Source organism: Delphinus delphis, chromosome 12 (genome assembly GCF_949987515.2).
Source record: "Delphinus delphis chromosome 12, mDelDel1.2, whole genome shotgun sequence".
Taxonomy (NCBI): Eukaryota; Metazoa; Chordata; class Mammalia; order Artiodactyla; family Delphinidae; genus Delphinus; species Delphinus delphis.
In genome coordinates this window covers 38,891,001-38,914,183 of record NC_082694.2, presented here as the reverse complement: position 1 = coordinate 38,914,183, position 23,183 = coordinate 38,891,001, and the positions used below count along the sequence as shown (strand labels likewise).

Here is a 23,183-nt window from a genome sequence, read left to right as displayed (position 1 = left end):
AGGAAAAGGCAAAATCTCCTTTCACTCCATATCCGTATCCAGCTACTGTCCATTTCTCTTACCCATCCTGTCAAACATTTTTTTTTTTTTTTTGCGGTACGCGGGCCTCTCACTGTTGTGGCCTCTCCTGTTGCAGAGTACAGGCTCCGGACGTGCAGGCTCAGCGGCCATGGCTCACAGGCCCAGCCGCTCCGTGGCACGTGGGATCTTCCCGGACTCGGGCACGAACCCGTGTCCCCTGCATAGGCAGGCGGACTCTCAACCACTGCGCCACCAGGGAAGCCCCTGTCAAACATTTTGAAAGCATGGTCTCAACTTTCTCACTTCCTCTGTCCACTGTGACCCGGCTTCTGCCCCAGTCGTTCACTGAAACTGCTCCCTGCAAAGGGCCCAATGGCCCTCCTGTCAAATCCAAAGAACAATTTCTTTATTATCCTACTTGCCGTCTTCCACGTCTAACACTGCTGACCTCTCCCTCCATCCCGACCCTTGGCTTCCATGATCAAATGTCTTCTCTGTTTTCTTCCTCCTTCTTTCGGTTTCCCTTTTCAGGCTCCATTTTTCTGCCCATCCCCTGCATGCTGATCTCCAGGGTTATCACCTAAGCCCTCCGTCAGCCTCTTTTCATTCTAGTCTCTCAGAATGATGGTGATTAAGCAAGGTGCAAGTCCCAGGCTCTGAAAAACACTTCCTCCACTGCACTCCCATATCACGGGTTCCGCTTTTAATGCCTCTCAGATCTGTCACCTCCTCTCCACTCTGACAAATATCCCCCCTTCCAGTTTTTATCCCACTCCTGTCCATTGTTCAAATTGTCCTAAGAATGATTTTTCTAAAACACAAGTCCGATCACGTCATTTCTCCATTTAGATCACCTCAGTGTTTTCCTGTTGCCTACAGAACAAAGTCCACAATACTCAGCAGGGCAAATGAGACCTTTCATGAGGGGGCAATTTGCCCCCTTGCAGCCTCATCTCCTGTAGCCCCCCTTACATGACTGTTAGAGCCCCCTTGGTGCAGTATGCTTCTCCATGCTTCTGTGCCTGGGCACTTGCTGCTCCCCTTTGCTCTCTTGAAGACAAGAGTCCTCACTCTATAAGCCTCCTCTGAGAAGAGAACTACACAAGCACCACACTCCCCTAGGGAGAATTAGGCACTTTCTCCTCTGTGCTCCCAGGGCACACTGGATTTACCATGAAGGTGAATTCACACTCGTCTCCTCCACTGCTGCCTGAACCCCATGTCTTATTTTCGTGATCACTCCAGCATACAGCAGACTTGGACACACAGTAGATGCTCGATAAATGTTGTGGTGTAATTTTTACCCACCCTAGTACTGGATGGTTACAAAAGGCTACAACCCATGCTTTGACCCTGAAGATGTTTTGACTCAATTTTTCCCCCCAGTTTTTCTTTTGAAGATAATCTCAAACTTACAGAAGAGTTGCAAGAATAGTTCAAGGAACCCTCAGATACACTTCACCTGGATTCACCAGGTGTCAACCTTTGCCACCTTGCTTTATCTGCTTTTCTCTGAGTTAATTGCAGACATCATGACAATTTACCTACAAATATTTCAGCATGTAATCTCCAAAGAACAAGAATGCTCTTGTTTGTAACCAAAGTTTAACTGCTCAGAAGATTTAACATTGATACAACATTATCCAGTATGCAGTCTGAAATGCAATTTAAATTTCCCCAATTATGTCATTTTAAACTGTTTGTTTTGGATCCAGGAGCTCATTTAGGATCAAGCATTGCATCTATTGCCACCTCTCTTTAGTCTTCTTTTGATATTCATGAAATGTTTATTTTTGTAGAGTTTAGGCCAGATCCATTTTGCAGAATTTCCCTCAATTTGGACTTTTCTGATTGTTTCCTCATGATTAGATTCAGAATAAGCATTTTTGGCAGGAATGCTACTTAGGTGATGGTGTACACATGTCAGTTTGCTCCATTGATGCTGAGTTTGACCATTTGGTTAAGGTGGTTAGTTGCCAGATTTCTCCTTTGTAAAGATTACTTTTCCCTTTTGAATGTAGTTAGTAAGTAAACTGAGCAGGGGTATGTTTGATATACCTCCATATTTCATGATTATCCTCTTCCCCAGCAACATTTTACTCATTGATTTAGAGGTTGTTTTTCGAAAATTTTTTTATTGTGGTAAAATACACATAAAAAATTTACCATTGTAACCATTATGTGTACAGTTCAGTGGTGTTAAGTACATTCATAATGTTGTGCTACCATCACCACCCTCCATCTTCAGAATTTGTTTCATCTTGTAAAACTGAAATTCTATACCCACTAAACAATAACTCCCCACTTCCCTCTCCCCGCAGCCCCTGGCAACACTGTTCTGTCCCTCTGATTTTGACTACTCTCAATACTTCATATACCGTAAGTTTTCTTGTAAGTCTTACCCCAGGTTCCAATGATACATATCTCACTATGTGCTGTTCCATTGGTAATATTCTTTATGAACTGGATAAAATTCACAAGAAAACAGTACCCACTAGTATTGCCCATCCAATTCTTTTCTATCTGATACCTTGTGTTAGTTGTCCATGCGTTTGGTGAAGTAAAGTGTAAAAGGTGAAATCAAAATGTCATTTTGTTTGGGGGTCACAACACTTGGTAAACAGTCTGCTTACAAAACTGTTGTAGCTTTTCGGAAAATGACGTTGGAATGTAGTAGCTCCAGTAAGCAAATGGAGAAAAGTATTCTCTACCAGTTTATTTCATTGAGAACAGACCACAGGCAGAGGACAGTCCATCACAGTGGAACAGAACAGTGAGGTACTTCCAGACTTCCAAAATTCCATACCTGTTCTGCCTGCTAAATAAATATCCACAGACCTGTCAGCAACATTTCCCAAATAGTTGGCGCAAAGTTTTTGCTGAAAGGTGAAAATTCGTTAAAGGAATCATTAATATCCACTTAACTTTTGTAAAATTGAATCGAGCTGCAGTAATATACGCTTGCTATCACATTCTTTTGTCATCTAGAAAGGACTATTACATGAATAAAATGTAAACATTCCCGAAGTAACTGGGAACTTGGTAGCTCGTGCTACTTGGACAGGTGGCGGAAAGGCGTGAGACTTGGCGTCCAGGAGAGAGCCAGAGTGCACCAACTCCGTAGGAACTTTCAACAGAAAACGAATACGGTGTAAACACGGCGCGCTCCGCCGAGACCACCTCCGCCTCGCATCGTGGGCGCGCTCCGACCTCTGCAAGTCGGTCGCACAGCAAACAGGGTGACCAAGTGCTCGCGAGGGTCGTGTCCTCGAGAGGACCGAACACCGTCAGCACTGCCGGTGGCAGCCCGACGGCCGTTTCCTGTCTGCAGCCTCGGTGCAACTCTCAGGCGCCCCTTACTCAACGCCCCGCTTGCCAGCACTGAAGGTCGTCGCTGCAGTAATAATAACGAACCGTTGAGAGGCGTCCGGCCTTCCCCAGCCCGTGCACTTGCGAGACCCGCGGCGGGGCCCAAGGCCTCCGCAAACCCCACCCGGCCTCCCAGGTCGCCCCCCGCCCAGCGCCGTGGCTCGGGCCCTTAGCCTACCCACCGCCGCCCCCCACGCGGGTCTCCTGGGCCCCGACCCCTCCCCTCCTGGCCCGCACCCGCCTCGGGCCCAACCCCCTCCCGGGGGCGGGCTTCCTGAGCCCAGACGCCCCCCGCCCTCTCCACCCTCCGGGCCCCGCCCCGCGCCCCCGCCCCTCGGAAACAGCCCCGCTCCAGCTCTCCCGGAGCTCCGCAGCGGGGCGAGCGGGGCGGGCGGGGCCGGGTGGCGCAGGGGGCGGGGATTTCTGGCACTTTCTGGGCGCTGCGAACGCTCTGATCTTGGACTCGAAGGCCGGAAACGTCGGCGGCGGAGCCGTAGCGCTGCCGCGGCTCTTCCTTGTTCTCCGCTGAGGCCGCGCCGCGGCGCAGACATGGCCAAGTGGGGCCAGGGAGACCCGCGCTGGATCGTGGAGGAGCGGGAGGACGGGACCAACGTGAACAACTGGCACTGGTGCGGCCGGGCAGGGGCCGGGGCCGCGGCGTCTGGGCCTCCTCCCTCCGGAGCCGGCGGGGTGGGGGTGGGGACCCTCTGCGAGCGCCCGGCGCCCTGTAACCCGGGTGCAGGGGCGGCCGGGTGTCTCGGGGCGCCTCCCGGGCCGTGGTGGGCCCCGGGCCGGGGGAGTGGGGAGGGTTGGGGGCTGCACAGGTGCAGATGCTCGTCATTAGCCTCAGGGCTTGCGGAGCCCTTGGAGCCTGAAGACCCGGTGTCTTATCTGCACCGGCTCTGGGACTTCACTTTCCTCTTTTTGAAAGTTGGGTTGGGTCCCAGGAATAGAAGTCATTCTTGACTTACCGCTTCAGCTTCGGCAGTCTCTGACCTTAGAAGCTCTCCCCGCGCCGCCCCTCCCCCCCAGCCCCTTGAAGTTTGGGGGAGTTAAAATGAAGGTAGAAAGTGTGTGTGTGTGTGTGTTACGTATGTATTGGAAAGAACAGGAATTTGGATCTCAACTCCATATCTAACTTGATGAGTCTCTGGTGAGCCCTGCCTTCTAGGAGTTCTTACTAGTTACCCATCCTTTTTCTATCTCATATGGAGCTTGGGCTGATTTTTGCCCCTCACTCTTCAGTCAGAGCTTCAGGAAGTGATGTTCTCTGCTCTGCTCCTCTGAGGGCTGTGCTATCTCAAGGCCATCAGGGTGATGCTGAGGCAGGTCCAGGGCAGAGCAAAGCCTTAGCCTGTGAGGGCATCCTTCCCTGGGGGAGTCCTGGCTTGGGGTTAGGAAGAGCTGACCTCTCCTTTCCCAGCCTTGTCACCGTGGACACTTAATGGACTTCTCTCTGCTCATTTCCACCCCTTTAAATGGGAACATTATTTGGGAAGATTGTATGAGATAATATCTGTGTGAAAACACTTGATAATTTGTCTTATTACGATAAAAGTTATTTCAGTTATAATTACCTTTTCATGTGGCCCAGGCTTTACCCCTCCATTTCCACCAGATGAGATTTCGAGACCTCCTTTCCCCCAAATAAACCAGTGTTTTTAAGACAAAGTACCACCCAACAGCTGCTTGAGAGGAATTGGGCTGATCTGGACTGGGCCAGGGCATTACCCTGATTCCCCAGAGTGGGTGTGTGGACACCAGTGGGGGCTTCCATCCACAGCTCTGCCCTTCTTCTGGCCCTCGTTAGGACAGAGCGGGATGCCACCAGCTGGTCCAAGGGGAAGCTCCGTGAGCTCCTGGTGGGCATTGCTGTGGAGAATGAGGCTGGCCGTTGCGAGATCAGTGAGCTGAAGCAGGTGGAAGGCGAGGCTTCCTGCAGCAGCCGCAAAGGAAAGCTGATTTTCTTCTATGAGTGGAACATCAAACTGGGCTGGAAAGGTAACAGGGTCCTCCAGGTACAGGTGGGGCTGGGGGCTGTGTTGGGGCAGAGTTGGTTGATTCATTAGTCATTCATTCAACAGATAAATTTAGAACTCCTGCTATGGGGCCCTGAATTGGTGTTTGGAGTTCTGGACACCCTTAACTGCATGTGGAGTTCCTTGTCCAACCAGCTGTGGGCTTCCCTTTCTCCCAGCACTCAGAGCTCTTTAGGGCTCTTAGCCGTCAGCTGGACTCAATCTGCCAGGCATTTGTGAGCACTAGCGTTTCCTGGAGCTGCTGCCTGGAGTACTCTTCCCCTCAATAGGTGCCTGCTGGCTCCTTAAGCTCTTTCAGGTTTGCATCCTGAGTAAAGCCATCTGTCTCCATTCTCTGACCGTTTCAGATCCCTTCCTTGTACTGTTTCCCTTCCCTGCTTAATTTCTCCCCAAAGCACTGATATTTGGCACACTACATATGGTTACATTATTATTGTTCTGGATTCCCCTTTTCTCCCCGTTCATCAGGGCAGAGATTTTTTAAAATATCAGCTTTATTGAGATATAATTCACATGCCGTACAGGTCGCCCATTTAAAGTGTACAATTGCCTGGTTTTCAGTATATTCACAGAGTTGTGCAGCCATCACTACAGTCAATTATAGAACATTTTCATCTCTCCCCCAAAACCATGTACCTGTTAGCAGTCACTCCCCCAGTCCTTGCAACCTCTAATCTAATTTCTGTCTCCATGGATTTGCCTGTTCTGGACATTTCATATGAATGGTATCACACAGTATGTGGTCTTTTGTGCGCAGCTTCTTTTACTTGACATAATGTTTTCAAGGTTCATCTGTCTTGTAGCATGTTTCATTCTTTTTCATTGTTGACTAACGTTCTGTTGTATAGATGTAGCACATTTTATCTGTTCATCAGTTGATAGACATTTTGGTTGTTTTCATTCTTTGGGTCTTTGGGTCAGGGATTGATTGGTTTTGGTTCGATCACTGTCTGAAACGTTGTGTTTGTTGAATGAATAAATTTCTCCCATGGTGCCTGGCTCCTTGCTGGGTGGACCGTCTATACTCAATAAATATTTGTTGAAATAACCATGGATATGAAGACAAAGGGAAAAGGAAAAGGAGGAGAGAGGGCAAGATCTGGTTCTGGAGGATGGTGCTGTGTTTGGGCCTCAGCTTGTGTCAGCTTCTTTCTTGAGAGTTTGGGTTAGAGAGCTGCCTGGTGAGCTGTCCTTGCGCCTCTGTCCTAGTGGCTGTCTTGCTAACTGGAGCCAGGCCAGAGCCCAGGGAATGTTCAGCGAGCATCAAAAGCAGTCCCACTTGTGCGTTGAAACCTTCTGGCTTGGGGTTTGCTCTCAGTTGCTCCCTCAGTGGCTGCTCTTGGCTGGATCATAGCAGGATCTGGCTCCTTACAAATCCAGCTCCTCAAGACAGGGGCTCTGTGGTCCCCAAGGAAACTCATGGTCTTGTGTCTCTTCCATCTCCCTTAGCTTAAAGCAGCAACCAGCTCCTTTGTAGGTTAAGACCCAGCAACTCCCAGGCAGCAGCCAGAGGGCAGACGGAACAGGGCTTCCCTGACCCCGTGTGCTTTCTCCTCTAGTAGTTAATCCTAGAGGTGGCTAGTGGGACCCGCTGGGGAGGAGACAGTACTCTGGTCTTCCTTTTTTTTTTTTAATTAAACTTTAATTATATTAAAGTTATAGCTTTCTCAGATTTATTGAGATATAATTGATTTATAACATTGTATGAGTGAAAGGTATACAACATGATGATTTGATATATGTGTATATTGCAAAATGATTTCCACAATAAGGTTAGTTAAAATATTCATCACCTCATATAGTTACAATTTTTTTGTGTGTATGTTGAGAACTTTTAAGATCTGCTGTCTGAGCAATTTTCAAGTGTATAATACTGTATTGCTTACCCTGCTGCACATTACATCCTCAGAACTTACTTATCATATAAGTGGAAGTTATATGTGCCCTTTGTGTCTTTTGACCACCTTCACCACCCTTCCCTCTGCCACCTTGCAACCACCAGTCTACTTTCTGTTTCTGTGAGTTTGGTTTTTTTTTTTTTTTGATTACACATATAAATGAGATCATACACTATTTGGTTTTCTCTGACTTATCTCACTTAGCATAGTGCCCTCAGGGATCATCCATGTTGTCACAAATGGCAAGATTTCCCTTCTTTTTTGTGGCTGAATAATATTCCGTTGTGTAAATATGCCACATTCTCTTTATTCATTCATCCATCGACGGGTGCTTAGGTTGTTTCCATGTCTTGGCTACCATAAATAATGCTGTATTGAATATCGGGGTGCAGATATGTCTTTGAGATAATGATTCCATTTCCTTTGGCTATATATCCAGAAGTGGAATTGCTACATCATGTGGTAATTCTATTTTTAATTTTTTGAGGAACCTCTATACGGTTTTCCATAGTGGCTGCACCAATTTACATTCCCACCAGTAGTGCATGAGGGTTCCCTTTTCTCCACATCCTCACCAGCACTTGTTATCTCTTTTTGATAGTAGCCATTCTAACAGGGGTACAGTGTTATCTCTTTATGGTTTTGATTTACATTTCCCTGATGATTAGTGATGTTGGACACCTTTTCAGGTACCTGTTGGGCATTTGAATACTTTCTTTGCATAAATGTCTCTTCAGTTCCTTTGTCCATCTGTTTTTTTTTTTTTTTTTTTTTTTTGCGGTACGCGGGCCTCTCACTGTTGTGGCCTCTCCCGCCGCGGAGCAACAGGCTCCAGACGCGCAGGCTTAGCGGCCATGGCCCACGGGCGCAGCCACTCCGCGGCATGTGGGATCTTCCCAGACTGGGGCACGAACCCGTGTCCCCTGCATCGGCAGGCGGACTCTTAACCACTGCGCCACCAGGGAAGCCCTGCTCATCTTTTTAATGGTATTTTTTGTTTTGGTTTGGTTGTTTGCTATTGAGTTGTATGATTCCTTACATATTTTGGATATTAACTCATCAGATATGGTTTACAAATATTTTCTTCTATTCTGTAGGTTGCCTTTTCATTTTGTTGATTGTTTCTTTTGCTTGTGCAGAAGCTTTTTAGTTTGAGTAGTCCCAGACCAACATCAAGGAGCTTTTTCCCTGTCTTTTTCCCTAGGAGTTTTATGGATTCAGGTCTTACATTTAAGTTTTTAAGCCATTTCAAGTTAATTTTTGTGTATAGTGTATATTTTGTGTATAGTGTAAGATTCATTTTCATTCCTTTGCATGTGAATATCCAGTTTTCCCAGCACCATTTATTGAAGGTAGTATCTTTATTTATTTATCTTTTGCGGTACACGGGCCTCTCACTGTTGTGGCCTCTCCCGTTGCGGAGCACAGGCTCTGGACACGCAGGCTCAGTGGCCATGGCTCACGGGCCCAGCCGCTCCACGGCATGTGGGATCCTCCCGGACCGGGGCACGAAACCCCGTCCCCTGCATCGGCAGGCGGACTCTCAACCACTGCGCCACCAGCGAAGCCCCGAAGGTAGTATCTTTTACCCATGGAGTATTTTTGTTTCTCTTGTCATATATTAGTTGACCATATATGCATGGGTTTATTTCTGGGCTCTTGATTCTGTTCCATTGGTACATGTCTTTTTCTTATGCCAGTACCATACTGTTTTGATCACTCTTGCTTTGTAGTAAAGTTTGAAATCAGGAATTGTGATGCCTCCAGCTTTGTTCTTTCTTGGGATTGCTTTGGCTATCAGAGTGTTTTGTGGTTCCATGTGAATTTTAGGATTGGTTTTTCTACTTCTGTAAAAAAAATGCCACTGGAATCTTGGTAGGGATTGCATTGAATGTACAGATGCCTTTGTGTAGTATGGACATTTTAAAAAAATTATTTATTTATTTATTTTATGCAGTGGGTTCTTACTAGTTATCTGTTTTATACATATTAGTGTATATATGTCAATCCCAATCTCCCAAGTAGTATGGACATTTTAACAATATTAATTCTTCCAAGACATGAACATGGGATATCTTTCATCAGTGTCTTATAGTTTCCCATCTACAGATCTTTTACCTCCTAGGTCAAATTTATTCCTAAGTATATACTGTTTTTGCTGCTATTGTAAATGGGATGTTTTCTTTATTTCTTTTTCAGATAGTTCATTGTTAGTGTATTGAAAAGCAACTGATTTTTGTATGTTGATTTTCTATCCTGAAACTTTACTGAATTTATTTATTAGTTCTAATGGTCTCTTGGATTTTTTTGTATATATGATCATGTGCTATGCAAATAGAGGTAATTTTACCTTTTCCTTTCCAATTTGGATGCCTTTTATTTCTTTTTCTTGCTTGATTGCTCTGGCTAGGACTTCCAATACTGTGTTGAATGGGAGTGGTGAGAGTGGGTACCCTTATCTTATTCCTGTTATTAGGGGAAAAGCTTCAAACATTTCACCATTGAGTACAATGTCAGCTGTGGGCTTGTCATATATATTGCCTTTATTATGTTGAGGTATGTTTCTATTATACCCACTTTGTTGGGAGTTTTTATTATCAGTGGATGTTGAATTTTCTCAAATGCTTTTTCTGCATGAATTGAGATGATCATATTATCTTTATTTTTCATTGTATTAATGTGATGCATCACATTTGACTTGGGTATTAAACCATCCTTGCATCCCAGGCATTAATTCCACTTGATCTTAGTATTTGATCCTTTTAATGTGCTGTTGAATTCAATTTGCCAGTATTTTGTTGAGAGTTTTTGCATCTATATTCATCAGGTATATTTGTCTGTAATTTTTTCTTTTTCTTTTCTTTATTTTTTTTTGGCCGCACTGTGTGGCATGTGGATCTTAGTCCCCCGACCAGGGATCAAGCCTGGGCCTCCTGCAGTGGAAGCGCAGAGTCTTAACCACTGGATGGCTGAGTAGCCCTGTAATTTTTTCTTGTAGTGTCCTTAACTGGCTTTGGTATCCTGGTAATGCTGGCCTCTTAAAATGAGTCTGGGAATGTTCCCTCTCTTCAGTTTTTGGGAAGAGTTTGAAAAGGATTGATGTTAATTCTTTAAATGTTTGGTAGAATTCCCCAGTGAAATCATCTGATTCTGGGCTTTTCTTTGTTGGGAGTTTTTTTTTGATTACTGATTCAGTTTCATTAATCATAATTGGTCTGTTCAGACTTTCTAGTCCTTAATGATTCAGGCTTGGTAGGTGATATGTTTCTAGGAATTTATCCATTTCTTTTAGGTCGTCCAGTTTTATAGCATAAAATTGTTAACGGTAGTTGCTTATTATCCTTTGTATTTGTGTGGTATCAGTCGTAATGTCTCCTCTTTCATTTTTAATTTTATTTATTTGGATCCTCTGTTTTTCCCTTGGTTAGTCTAGCTAAAGTTTTGTCAATAATTGTTTATCTTTTCAAAGAACCAGCTCTTTGTTTTATTAATCTTTTCTATTGTTTTCCTGTTCTCTGTTTCATTTATTTTATTTTATTTATTTATTTATTTGGCTGCATTGGGTCTTTGTTGCTGCGCACAGGCTTTCTGTAGTTGCAGCGAGCGGGGGCTGCTCTTCGTTGTGGTCCACAGGCTTCTCATTGCGGTGGCTTCTCTTGTTGTGGGGCATGGGCTCTAGGTGCGTGGGTTTCAGGAGTTGTGGCACACGGGCTCAGTAGTTGTGGATTGCAGGCTCTACAGCACAGGCTCTGTAGTTGTGGTAAATGGGCTTAGTTGCTCCACAGCATGTGGGATCTTCCCAGACCAGAGCTTGAACCCGTGTCCCCTGCATTGGCAGGCAGATTCTTAACCACTGCACCACCAGGGAAGTCCCATGTTTCATTTATTTTTGCTCTAATCTTTATCCCTTTTTTAAAATTGAGATGTAATAGGCATACAACATTATATTCATTTTGTGATATAATGATTGTATGTTTGTACACATCAAGAAATGGTGACCACAATAAGTCTAGTTAACATTCATCACCATACGGTTATAAGATTTTCTTTTTTCTTGGGATAAGAATTTTTAAGGTTTACTTTCTTTCAAATATACAATATAGTATTATTATAATTACCATACTGTGTATTACATCCCCATGACTTATTTTTATAACTGGAAATTTGTACTTTTGACCACTTTCACCCGTTTTACCCATTCGACCACCCTGTCTCTGGCAACCACTAATCTGTTCTCTGTATCTGTGACTTTGGATTTTATTTTTAATTGCTTCTTCTTTTTTTAAAATGAATTTTTGGCTGCATTGGGTCTTTCGTTAATGCATGTGGGCTTTCTCTAGTTGTGGCAAGTGGGGGCTACTCTTTGTTGTGGTGCGCAGACTTCTCATTGCAGTGGCTTCTCTTTGTTGTGGAGCACTGGCTCTAGGTGCGCAGGCTTCAGTAGTAGTGGTGCGCGGGCTCAGTACTTGTGGCTCGCGGGCTCCAGAGTGCAGGCTCAGTAGTTGTGGTGCACATGCTTAGTTGTTCCGCAGCATGTGGAATCTTCCAGGACCAGGGCTCAAACCCGTGTCCCCTGCATTTACAGGTGGATTCTTAACCACTGTGCCACCAGGGAAGTCCAACTTCGGTTTTTCGTTTTATTTTTTTCTTTTAGATTGCACATATAAGTGAGATCAAATAGTATTTGTCTTTCTGACTTATTTTATTTAGCATAATGCCCTCAAGTTCCATCCAGGTTGCTACAATTGGCAGGAGTGTTTTTCTTTTTTATAGCTAAATAATATTCCATTGTGTGTATGTACTACATTTTCTTTATCTGTTCTTCCACTGACGGACACTTAGGTTGCTTGCATGTCTTAGCTATTGTAAATAATGCTGCAGTGAACATGTGGATGCATATATCTTTTCAAATTAGTGTTATTGTTTCCTTTGGATATATACCCAGAACTGGAATTGCTGGATCATATGGTAGTTCTATTTTTAATTTTTGGAGGAACCTTCATACTGTTTTCCATAGTGGTTGCACCAGTTTACATTCCTACCAGCAGTGCACAAGGATTTCTTTTTCTCCACATCCTTGCCAACACTCATTATTTCTTCTCTTTTTAACACATTACTGATGGGGGGATTTTTGCAGAAACTTAACGCCTGTGGCTGGCAATTTGTTATGTAAGTGAATATTGAAACACCTGTGTTTGCGTAAATATCAACAACTTTTTTTCATTTAATGTATTTATTTGAAACTTAGTACATGTCTTACTAAAGCATTCTATTATTTCGTTAGAGTGTGATAGGCAGTAAAGCAGGCACCTCTGTGCAGGGGAAAGAACATCTATTACAAATATACTTTTCACTGTGCTTTCTCCTGGAAGATCAGATTCTACACTTTGTGGTGTCATTTTTTATTAGTCCTGTGGGTATTATTTCATATAGAATATGTTCTTTTATTTTACCTGATAGTCAACAAGGTGGATCTTTGTGGAGGGGCTCTTTTAGAAATGCCACAAGAAGCACCAGGTGTGGGACTACCACTACATTCACCAGACTGGTCAGTTACCCATTCTCTAGCTACTGCTAACAAAAATTGCTTGTTAAGTCATTTTATTATGTGCATTAAGGCTACAGTAAATTTTAAATGCGTTGAATAAACTGTAATTACTCAAACAGTAACCCACTTTCTTATACCATTTTCGAGTTTTCTGGAGGATATTGAAGTTTGCCAGATATTGATCGATCGATCAACTCCTTTCATACATTTTTGTTGTGTTTTGTTTTTGATATGATTCTATTTTTTTTAAATATTTATTTGGTTGCACCAGGTTTTAGTTGCAGCAGGTGGGCTCCTTAGTTGCAGCTTGCCAGCTCCTTAGTTGCGGCACGTGGGCTCAGTTGTGGCAGACGGGTTCCTTAGTTGCGGCTCCAGGGCTCCTTAGTTGTGGCATGCGAACTCTTAGTTGCAGCATGCATGTGGGATCTAGTTCCCTGACCAGGGATCGAACCCGGGCCCCCTGCATTGGGAGCACGGAGTCTTATCCACTGTACCACTGGGGAAGTCCCTCATATATTTATTATACTCTAATATACAAGTGGGCTTAGTTTTCTGATGGCCAGTCCTCCTGTCTTCCTTTCCTGTAGATGTTATGGAGGCATCATGAATAGTTGTCACCATGCGGACTAGCCTCTTGTCTTTCCATATAAGAAGAATCACTTCTCCCTTCCATAAGAATGTCATTTCTCCTCCTGTAGATTTTAGATTTCTCCTTTAATTGGTTTGGTAGACCACAATTCTCTCTTATAGTCCCACAAACTCTGGTTTTATTTTTCAACAGTGTTTCAGATGTGGACACACTGTTGTAATAATTGTCTTGGTACATATGGTGCTGTGAACCAAGATAAGGTTGTAGGACTGATAATATTGTTGTAGTTTCTTTCCTTCACCTGTGTAAATCTCAAGGTAGCATATATATCCAGTTTCACTTTCGCTAACCATCCTGACCAAAATTCCATATTTTGTAAGTTTTCTGGGATTATAGGTTTTGAATCTTGAGTTGTCCTCTCCACTTTTATCATTGCCTTATCAAGTGATAGCTCTTGTTTGTATATAGATCGATTGAAATTTTGGTAGAAAATAATCTAAAAGAGGTTTAACTTTTGAAATTCTGTCTGTAGGAAGTGGAGTTTCTGAGTTATTAAAGTGAAGAGCTGTCATTATTTGTTTGAACCTTATTCTCGTCAGAATCTTTGGAAAGACAGGTGTTTCAAGTAAGGGATCAGTCCAATATTCTTTCCAGTGTGACTTTCTTATTTGTCCCATCAAAATTATTAATCCAAGAAACTTCTTCGTGTCACTATTGTTTACATCAGTCCATTTTAAAGCCTTACCATACTCTTTATATGATTTTTCATTCTGTTGGTGATACAAGTGTGTTTGAGAAGCGACCAACTCGAAAAAGTTATTGCCAAAAAACAAAATTAATTCTGTTATGTTTCGGGTTATTACATTCAGTGGTTACACCTGACACACCTGTAAAGTCTTCTAATTTTCATGAAATGTCTTCAATCCACTCTTCTGTAGAAGCAAAGGAGCATTCTCCAGCACCATTTCGTTTTCACTTTCCATATCAGAATCAATCACTAAGGTTTTTTGTCTTTTTGTTAGTCTAATATTCACATCGTCTGAATCAACTATATTCTGAAGAATTATCATCTTCTGAGACACTAGTATATATGTTGCTCGGACAGTCAGAGAAAGTATCTGCATAAAATTGACCAAAAAATTCTTCACTCAGAATTTCACGATGTGTCATTTTTGAAAATTTTACGGTAATAAACTTGCATTTATAATATACACAAGGTTGGAACAAAAACCTAACAGAGAAAAATGTGAATGATAACGACAATCATAAGTTGATTAATGAACCCTCGATCGATTTTAAGTTCTAACAAATTTTCAAGGTGATGTTAATTGTATCACTCTCTAAAAATGTATTGATACGTCTCCAGTCAATAACGTTCAGGTAACAAAAGACATATTAATACATCTCTGGTCAATAAGTTGTTAATAAAAGACACTGTAATAGGTGTGAGGTGATATCGCATTGTGCTTTTGATGTATAATTCTGTGATGTTGAGCACCATTTCATGTACCTGTTGGCCATTTGTATGTCTTGTTTGGAAAAATGTCTCTTCAGATTTTCTGCCTATTTTCTAACCAGATTGTTTTTTGTTATTGAGTTTTATACGTTCCTTATATATTTTGGATATTAACCCCTTATCATATGCATAATTTACAAATATTTTTTCTCATTCAGTAGGTTGCCTTTTCATTTTGTTGGGTTTTCTTTGCAGAAGCTTTTTAGTTTGACTAGTCCCGCTTGTTTATATTTGCTTTTGGTGTTAAATCTAAAAATCATTGCCAAGACCATTGTCAAGGAGCTTATCACTTTTGTATTCTTCTAGGGCTTTTGTGGTTTCAGGTCTTAGGTTCAAGTCTTTAGTTCACCTTGAGTTAATTTTTTGTGTATGGTGTAAGATAGTGGTCCAGTGTCATTGTTTTGCTTGTGGCTGCCAGTTTTCTCAACATCATTTATTGAGGAGACTGTCCTTTCCTCACTGTATATTCTTGACTCCTTTGTCAAAGCTTAATTGACCACATATGCATGGGTTTATTTTTGGGCTCTCTATTCTCTTCCATTGATCTGTGTACCTGCTTTTTATGCCAATACCATACTCTTTTGATTACTATATTTTTATAATATAGTTTGAAATCAGGAAGTATGATGCCTTCAGCTTTGTTCTTTTTCAAGATTGTTTAGGCTGTTTGGGGTCTTTTGTGGTTGCATACAAATTTTAGGATTGTTCTATTTCTGTGAAAAATGCCATTGGAATTTTTTTTTTCATTTTAACATCTTTATTGGAGTATAATTGCTTTACAATGGTATGTTAGTTTCAGCTTCACAACAAAATGAATCAGTTATATATATACATATGTTCCCATATCTCTTCCCGCTTGTGTCTCCCTCCCTCCCACCCTCCCTATCCAACTCCTCCAGGCGGTCACAAAGCACCGAGCTGATCTCCCCGTGCTATGTGGCTGCTTCCCACTAGCTATCTACCTTACGTTTGGTAGTGTATATATGTCCATGCCTCTATCTCGCTTTGTCACAGTTTACCCTTCTCCCTCCCCATAGCCTCAAGTCCATTCTCTAGTAAGTCTGTGTCTTTATTCCTGTTTCATCCCTAGGTTTTTCATGAAATTTTTTTCTCAAATTCCATATATATGTGTTAGCATACAGTATTTGTCTCTCTCTTTCTGACTTACTTCACTCTGTATGACAGACTCTAGGTCTATCCACCTCATTACAAATAGCTCAATTTCGTTTCTTTTTATGGCTGAGTAATATTCCATTGTATATATGTGCCACATCTTCTTTATCCATTCATCCGATGATGGACACTTAGGTTGTTTCCATCTCTGGGCTATTGTAAATAGAGCTGCAATGAACATTTTGGTACATGACTCTTTTTGTATTATGGTTTTCTCAGGGTATATGCCCAGTAGTGGGATTGCTGGGTCATATGGTAGTTCTATTTGTAGTTTTTTAAGGAACCTCCATACTGTTCTCCACAGTGGATGTATCAATTTACATTCCCACCAACAATGTAAGAGGGTTCTCTTTTCTCCACACCCTCTCCAGCATTTATTGTTTCTAGGTTTTTTGATGATGGCCATTCTGACTGGTGTGAGATGAGATCTCATTGTAGTTTTGATTTGCATTTCCCTAATGATTAATGATGTTGAGCATTCTTTCATGTGTTTGTTGGCAATCTGTATATCTTCTTTGGAGAAATGTCTATTTAGGTCTTCTGCCCATTTTTGGATTGGGTTGTTTGTTTTTTGTTATTGAGCTGCATGAGCTGCTTGTAAATTTTGGAGATTAATACTTTGTCAGTTGCTTCATTTGCAAATATTTTCTCCCATTCTGAGGGTTGTCTTTTGGTCTTGTTTATGGTTTCCTCTGCTGTGCAAAAGATTTTAAGTTTCATTAGGTCCCATTTGTTTATTTTTGTTTTTATTTCCATTTCTCTAGGAGGTGGGTCAAAAAGGACCTTGCTGTGATTTATGTCATAGAGTGTTCTGCCTATGTTTTCCTCTAAGAGTTTGATAGTTTCTGGCCTTACATTTAGGTCTTCAATCCATTTTGAGCTTATTTTTGTGTATGGTGTTAGGGAGTGATCTAATCTCATACTTTTACATGTACCTCTCCAGTTTTCCCAGCACCACTTATTGAAGAGGCTGTCCTTTCTCCACTGTACATTCCTGCGTCCTTTATCAAAGATAAGGTGACCATATGTGCATGGGTTTATCTCTGGGCTTTCTATCCTGTTCCATTGATCTATATTTCTGTTTTTGTGCCAGTACCATACTGTCTTGATTACTGTAGCTTTGTAGTATAGCCTGAAGTCAGGAAGCCTGATTCCTCCATCTCCGTTTTTCGTTCTCAAGATCGCTTTGGCTATTCGGGGTCTTTTGTGTTTCCATACAAATTGTGAAATTTTTTTTTCTAGTTCTGTGAAAAATGCCAGTGGTAGTTTGATAGGGATTGCATTGAATCTGTAGATTGCTTTGGGTAGTAGAGTCATTTTCACAGTGTTGCTTCTTCCAATCCAAGAACATGGTATATCTCTCCATCTATTTGTATCATCTTTAATTTCTTTCATCAGTGTCTTATAATTTTCTGCATACAGGTCTTTTGTCTCCTTAAGTAGGTTTATTCCTAGATATTTTATTCTTTTTGTTGCAGTGGTAAATGGGAGTGTTTTCTTGATTTCACTTTCAGATTTTTCATCCTTAGTGTATAGGAATGCCAGAGATTTATGTGCATTAATTTTGTCTCCTGCTACTTTACCAAATTCATTGATTAGCTCTAGTAGTTTTCTGGTAGCATCTTTAGGATTCTCTATGTATAGTATCATGTCATCTGCAAAGAGTGACAGCTTTACTTCTTCTTTTCTGATTTGGATTCCTTTTATTTCCTTTTCTTCTCTGATTACTGTGGCTAAAACTTCCAAAACTATGTTGAATAAGAGTGGTGAGAGTGGGCAACCTTGTCTTCTTCCTGATCTTAGTGGAAATGCTTTCAGTTTTTCACCATTGAGGACGATGTTGGCTGTGGGTTTGTCATATATGGCCTTTATTATGTTGAGGAAAGTTCCCTCTATGCCGACTTTCTGCAGGGTTTTTATCATAAATGGGTGTTGAATTTTGTCAAAAGCTTTCTCTGCATCTATTGAGATGATCATATGGTTTTTCTTCTTCAGTTTGTTAATATGGTGTATCACGTTGATTGATTTGCGTATATTGAAGAATCCTTGCATTCCTGGAATAAACCCCACTTGATCATGGTGTATGATCCGTTTAATGTGCTGTTGGATTCTGTTTGCTAGTATTTTGTTGAGGATTTTTGCATCTATGTTCATCAGTGATATTGGCCTGTAGTTTTCTTTCTTTGTGACATCCTTGTCTGGTTTTGGTATCAGGGTGATGGTGGCCTCGTAGAATGAGTTGGAGAGTATTCCTCCCTCTGCTATATTTTGGAAGAGTTTGAGAAGGATAGGTGATAGCTCTTCTCTAAATGTTTGATATAATTTGCCTGTGAAGCCATCTGGTCCTGGGCTTTTGCTTGTTGGAAGATTTTTAATCACAGTTTCAATTTCAGTGCTTGTGATTGGTCTGTTCATATTTTCTATTTCTTCCTGATTCAGTCTTGGCAGGTTGTACCTTTCTAAGAATTTGTCCATTTCTTCCAGGTTGTCCATCTTATTGGCATAGAGTTGCTTGTAGTAATCTCTCATGATCCTTTGTATTTCTGCAGTGTCAGTTGTTATTTCTCCTTTTTCATTTCTAATTCTATTGATTTGAGTCTTCTCCCTTTTTTTCTTGATGAGTCTGGCTAATGGTTTATCAATTTTGTTTATCCTTTCAAAGAACCAGCTTTTAGTTTTATTGATCTTTGCTATCGTTTCCTTCATTTCTTTTGCATTTATTTCTGATCTGATCTTTATGATTTCTTTCCTTCTGCTAACTTTGGGGTTTTTTTGTTCTTCTTTCTCTAATTGCTTTAGGTGCAAGGTTAGGTTGTTTATTCGAGATGTTTCCTGTTTCTTAAGGTAGGATTGTATTGCTATAAACTTCCCTCTTAGAACTGCTTTTGCTGCATCCCATAGATTTTGAGTCGTCGTGTGTCCATTGTCATTTGTTTCTAGGTATTTTTTGATTTCCTCTTTGATTTCTTCAGTGATCACTTCGTTATTAAGTAGTGTATTGTTTAGCCTCCATGTGTTTGTATTTTTTACAGATCTTTTCCTGTAATTGATATCTAGTCTCATAGCGTTGTGGTCGGAAAAGATACTTGATACAATTTCAATTTTCTTAAATTTACCAAGGCTTGATTTGTGACCCAAGATATGATCTATCTTGGAGAATGTTCCATGAGCACTTGAGAAAAATGTGTATTCTGTTGTTTTTGGATGGAATGTCCTATAAATATCAATTAAGTCCATCTTGTTTAATGTATCATTTAAAGATTGTGTTTCCTTATTTATTTTCATTTTGGATGATCTGTCCATTGGTGAAAGTGGGATGTTAAAGCCCCCTACTATGAATGTGTTACTGTCGATTTCCCCTTTTATGGCTGTTAGTATTTGCCTTATGAATTGAGGTGCTCCTATGTTGGGTGCATAAATATTTACAATTGTTATATCTTCTTCTTGGATTGATCCCTTGATCATTATGTAGTGTCCTTCTTTGTCTCTTCTAATAGGCTTTATTTTAAAGTCTATTTTGTCTGATATGAGAATTGCTACTCCAGCTTTCTTTTGGTTTCCATTTGCATGAAATACCTTTTTCCATCCCCTTACTTTCAGTCTGTATGTGTCTCTAGGTCTGAAGTGGGTCTCTTGTAGACAGCAAATATATGCGTCTTGTTTTTGTATCCATTCAGCCAATCTGTGTCTTTTGGTGGGAGCATTTAGTCCATTTACATTTAAGGTAATTATCGATATGTATGTTCCTATTCCCATTTTCTTAATTGTTTTGGGTTCGTTATTGTAGGTCTTTTCCTTCTTTTGTGTTTCTTGCCTAGAGAAGTTCCTTTAGCAGTTGTTGTAAAGCTGGTTTGGTGGTGCTGAACTCTCTCAGCTTTTGCTTGTCTGTAAAGGTTTTAATTTCTCCATCAAATCTGAATGGGATCCTTGCTGGGTAGAGTAACCTTGGTTGCAGGTTTTTCTGCTTCAACACTTTCAATATGTCCTGCCACTCCCTTCTGGCTTGCAGAGTTTCTGCTGAAAGATCAGCTGTTAACCTTCTGGGGATTCCCTTGTGTGTTATTTGTTGTTTTTCCCTTGCTGCTTTTAATATGCTTTCTTTGTATTTAATTTTTGACAGTTTGATTAATATGTGTCTTGGCGTATTTCTCCTTGGATTTATCCTGTATGGGACTCTCTGTGCTTCCTGGACTTGATTATTTCCTTTCCCATATTAGGGAAGTTTTCAACTATAATCTCTTCAAATATTTTCTCAGTCCCTTTCTTTTTCTCTTCTTCTTCTGGAACCCCTATAATTCGAATGTTGGTGCATTTAATGTTGTCCCAGAGGTCTCTGAGACTGTCCTCAGTTCTTTTCATTCTTTTTTCTTTATTCTGCTCTGCATTAGTTATATCCACTATTTTATCTTCCAGGTCACTTATCCATTCTTCTACCTCAGTTATTCTGCTATTGATCCCATCTAGAGTATTTTTCATTTCATTTATTGTGTTGTTCATCATTGTTTGTTTCATCTTTAGTTCTTCTAGGTTCTTGTTAAATGTTTCTTGCATTTTGTCTATTCTATTTCCAAGATTTTGGATCATCTTTACTATCATTACTCTGAATTCTTTTTCAGGTAGACTGCCTATTTCCTCTTCATTTGTTAGGTCTGGTGGGTTTTTATCTTGCTCCTTCATCTGCCGTGTGTTTTTATGTCTTTTCATTTTGCTTATCTTACTGTGTTTGGGGTCTCCTTTTTGCAGGCTGAAGGTTTGTAGTTCCTGTTGTTTTTAGTGTCTGTCCCCAGTGGCTAAGGTTGGTTCAGTGGGTTGTGTAGGCCTCCTGGTGGAGGGTACTAGTGCCTGTGTTCTGGTGGATGAGGCTGGATCTTGTCTTTCTGGTGGGCAGGTCCACGTCTGGTGATGTGTTTTGGGGTGTCTGTAGACTTATTATGATTTTGGGCAGCCTCTCCGCTAATGGGTGGGGTTGTGTTCCTGTCTTGCTAGTTGTTTGGCATAGGATGTCCAGCACTGTAGCTTGCTGGTCGTTGAGTGAAGCTGGGTGCTGGCATTGAGATGGAGATCTCTGGGAGATTTTCGCCGTTTGATATTATGTGCAGCTGGGAGGTCTCTTGTGGACCAGTGTCCTGAAGTTGGCTCTCCCACCTCAGAGGGACAGCACTAACTCCTGGCTGCAGCACCAAGAGCCTTTCATCCACACCGCTCCTTAATTTGGGATGATTCTTTGTCTATTCAGGTATTCCACAGATGCAGGGTACATCAAGTTGATTGTGGAGCTTTAATCCGCTGCTTCTGAGGCTGCTGGGAGAGATTTCCCTTTCTCTTCTTTGTTCTCACAGCTCCCAGGGGTTCAGCTTTGGATTTGGCCCCGCCTGTGCGTGTAGGTCGCCGGAGGGCGTCTGTTCTTTGCTCAGACAGGACGGGGTTAAAGGAGCCGCTGATTCGGAGGCTCTGGCTCACTCAGGCCGGGGGGAGGGAGGGTCACGGAGTGCGGGGCGGGCCTGCGGCGGCAGAGGCCAGCGTGACGTTGCCAGCCTGAGGCGCGCCGTTCTCCCGGGGGAGTTGTCCCTGGATCCCGGGACCCTGGCAGTGGCAGGCTGCACAGGCTCCCCGGAAGGGGGGTGTGGATAGTGACCTGTGTTCGCACACAGGCTTCTTGGTGGCGGCAGCAGCAGCGGCCTTAGCGTCTCATGTCTGTCTGTGGGGTCCGCACTTTTAGCCGCGGCTCGCGCCGTCTCTGGAGCTCCTTTAAGCAGCGTTCTTAATCCCCTCTCCTCGCGCACCAGGAAATAAAGAGGGAAGAAAAAGTCTCTTGCCTCTTCGGCAGGTCCAGACTTTTCCCCCGGACTCCCTCCCGGCTAGCCGCGGTGCACTAACGCCCTGCAGGCTGTGTTCACGCCGCCAACCCCAGTCCTCTCCCGGCGCCCCGACCGAGGCAGGAGCCTCAGCTCCCAGCGCCGCCTGCCCCGGCGGGTGAGCAGACAAGCCTCTCGGCTGGGGAGTGCCGGTCGGCCCTGATCCTCTGTGCTGGAATCTCTCTGCTTTGCCCTCTGCACCCCTGTTGTTGTGCTCTCCTCCGTGGCTTTGAAGCTCCCCCACTCCGCCACCCGCAGTCTCCGCCCGCGAAGGGGCTTCCTAGTGTGTGGACACTTTTCCTCCTTCACAGCTCCCTCCCGCTGGTGCAGGTCCCGTCCCTATCCTTTTGTCTGTGTTTATTTTTTTTCTTTGCCCTAACCAGGTACGTGGGGGGTTTCTTGCCTTTTGGGAGGTCTGAGGTCTTCTGCCAGAGTTCAGTAGGTGTTCTGTAGGAGTTGTTCCACGTGTAGATGTATTTCTGGTGTATCTGTGGGGAGGAATGTGATCTCCGAGTCTTATTCTTCCGCCATCTTCCCAGAAGTCCGCCATTGGAATTTTAACAGGTATTGCATTGAATCTGTAGATTGCTGGTTATCTCTTTTCTTCTGCTAACTTTGGGCTTAGTTTGTTTTTTTTCTAGTTCCTTGATGTGTAATGTCAGGCTCTTTATATATTTCTTGTTTTTTGTCGTTGTATGAGTTTATAGCTACAAACTTCCCTCTTAGAACTGGTTATGCTGCATCTCATAAGTGTTTGTGTTTACGTTTTTATTTGTGCCAAGATATTTTTAAATTTTCCCTTTGATTTCTTTGAGCCATTGGTTCAGGAGTATTTTTATTTTTTCTTTTTACGATACGCAGGCCTCTCACTGTTGTGGCCTCTCCCACTGCGGAGCATAGGCTCCGGCCGCGCAGGCTCAGTGGCCATGGCTCACAGGCCCAGCCGCTCCGCGGCATGTGGGATCTTCCCGGACCGGGGCACGAACCTGTGTCCCCTGCATCAGCAGGTGGACTCTCAACCACTGCGCCACCAGGGAAGCCCTTTTTTTTTTTGCGGTACGCGGTCCTCTCACTGTTGTGACCTCTCCCGTTGCGGAGCAACAGGCTCCGGACGCGCAGGCTCAGTGGCCATGGCTCACGGGCCCAGCCGCTCCGCGCCATGTGGGATCTTCCCG

The 23,183-nt window shown here is 42.8% G+C and overlaps 1 protein-coding gene across 2 annotated transcripts in view; it reads left to right on the top strand.

Moving 5' to 3' along the window:
- The first annotated feature begins 3,847 nt into the window (after positions 1-3,847).
- The window catches only part of LOC132434879 (activator of 90 kDa heat shock protein ATPase homolog 2), a 29,749-nt gene continuing 10,413 nt past the window's right edge, over positions 3,848-23,183 (top strand). For both annotated transcript variants that reach the window (XM_060026534.1, XM_060026533.1), the window contains exons 1-2: positions 3,848-4,019; positions 5,201-5,391. In XM_060026534.1, coding sequence (XP_059882517.1) covers positions 3,940-4,019; positions 5,201-5,391 — 271 coding nt within the window. In that variant the 5' untranslated portion in view covers positions 3,848-3,939. The remainder of the gene's footprint in view (positions 4,020-5,200; positions 5,392-23,183) is intronic.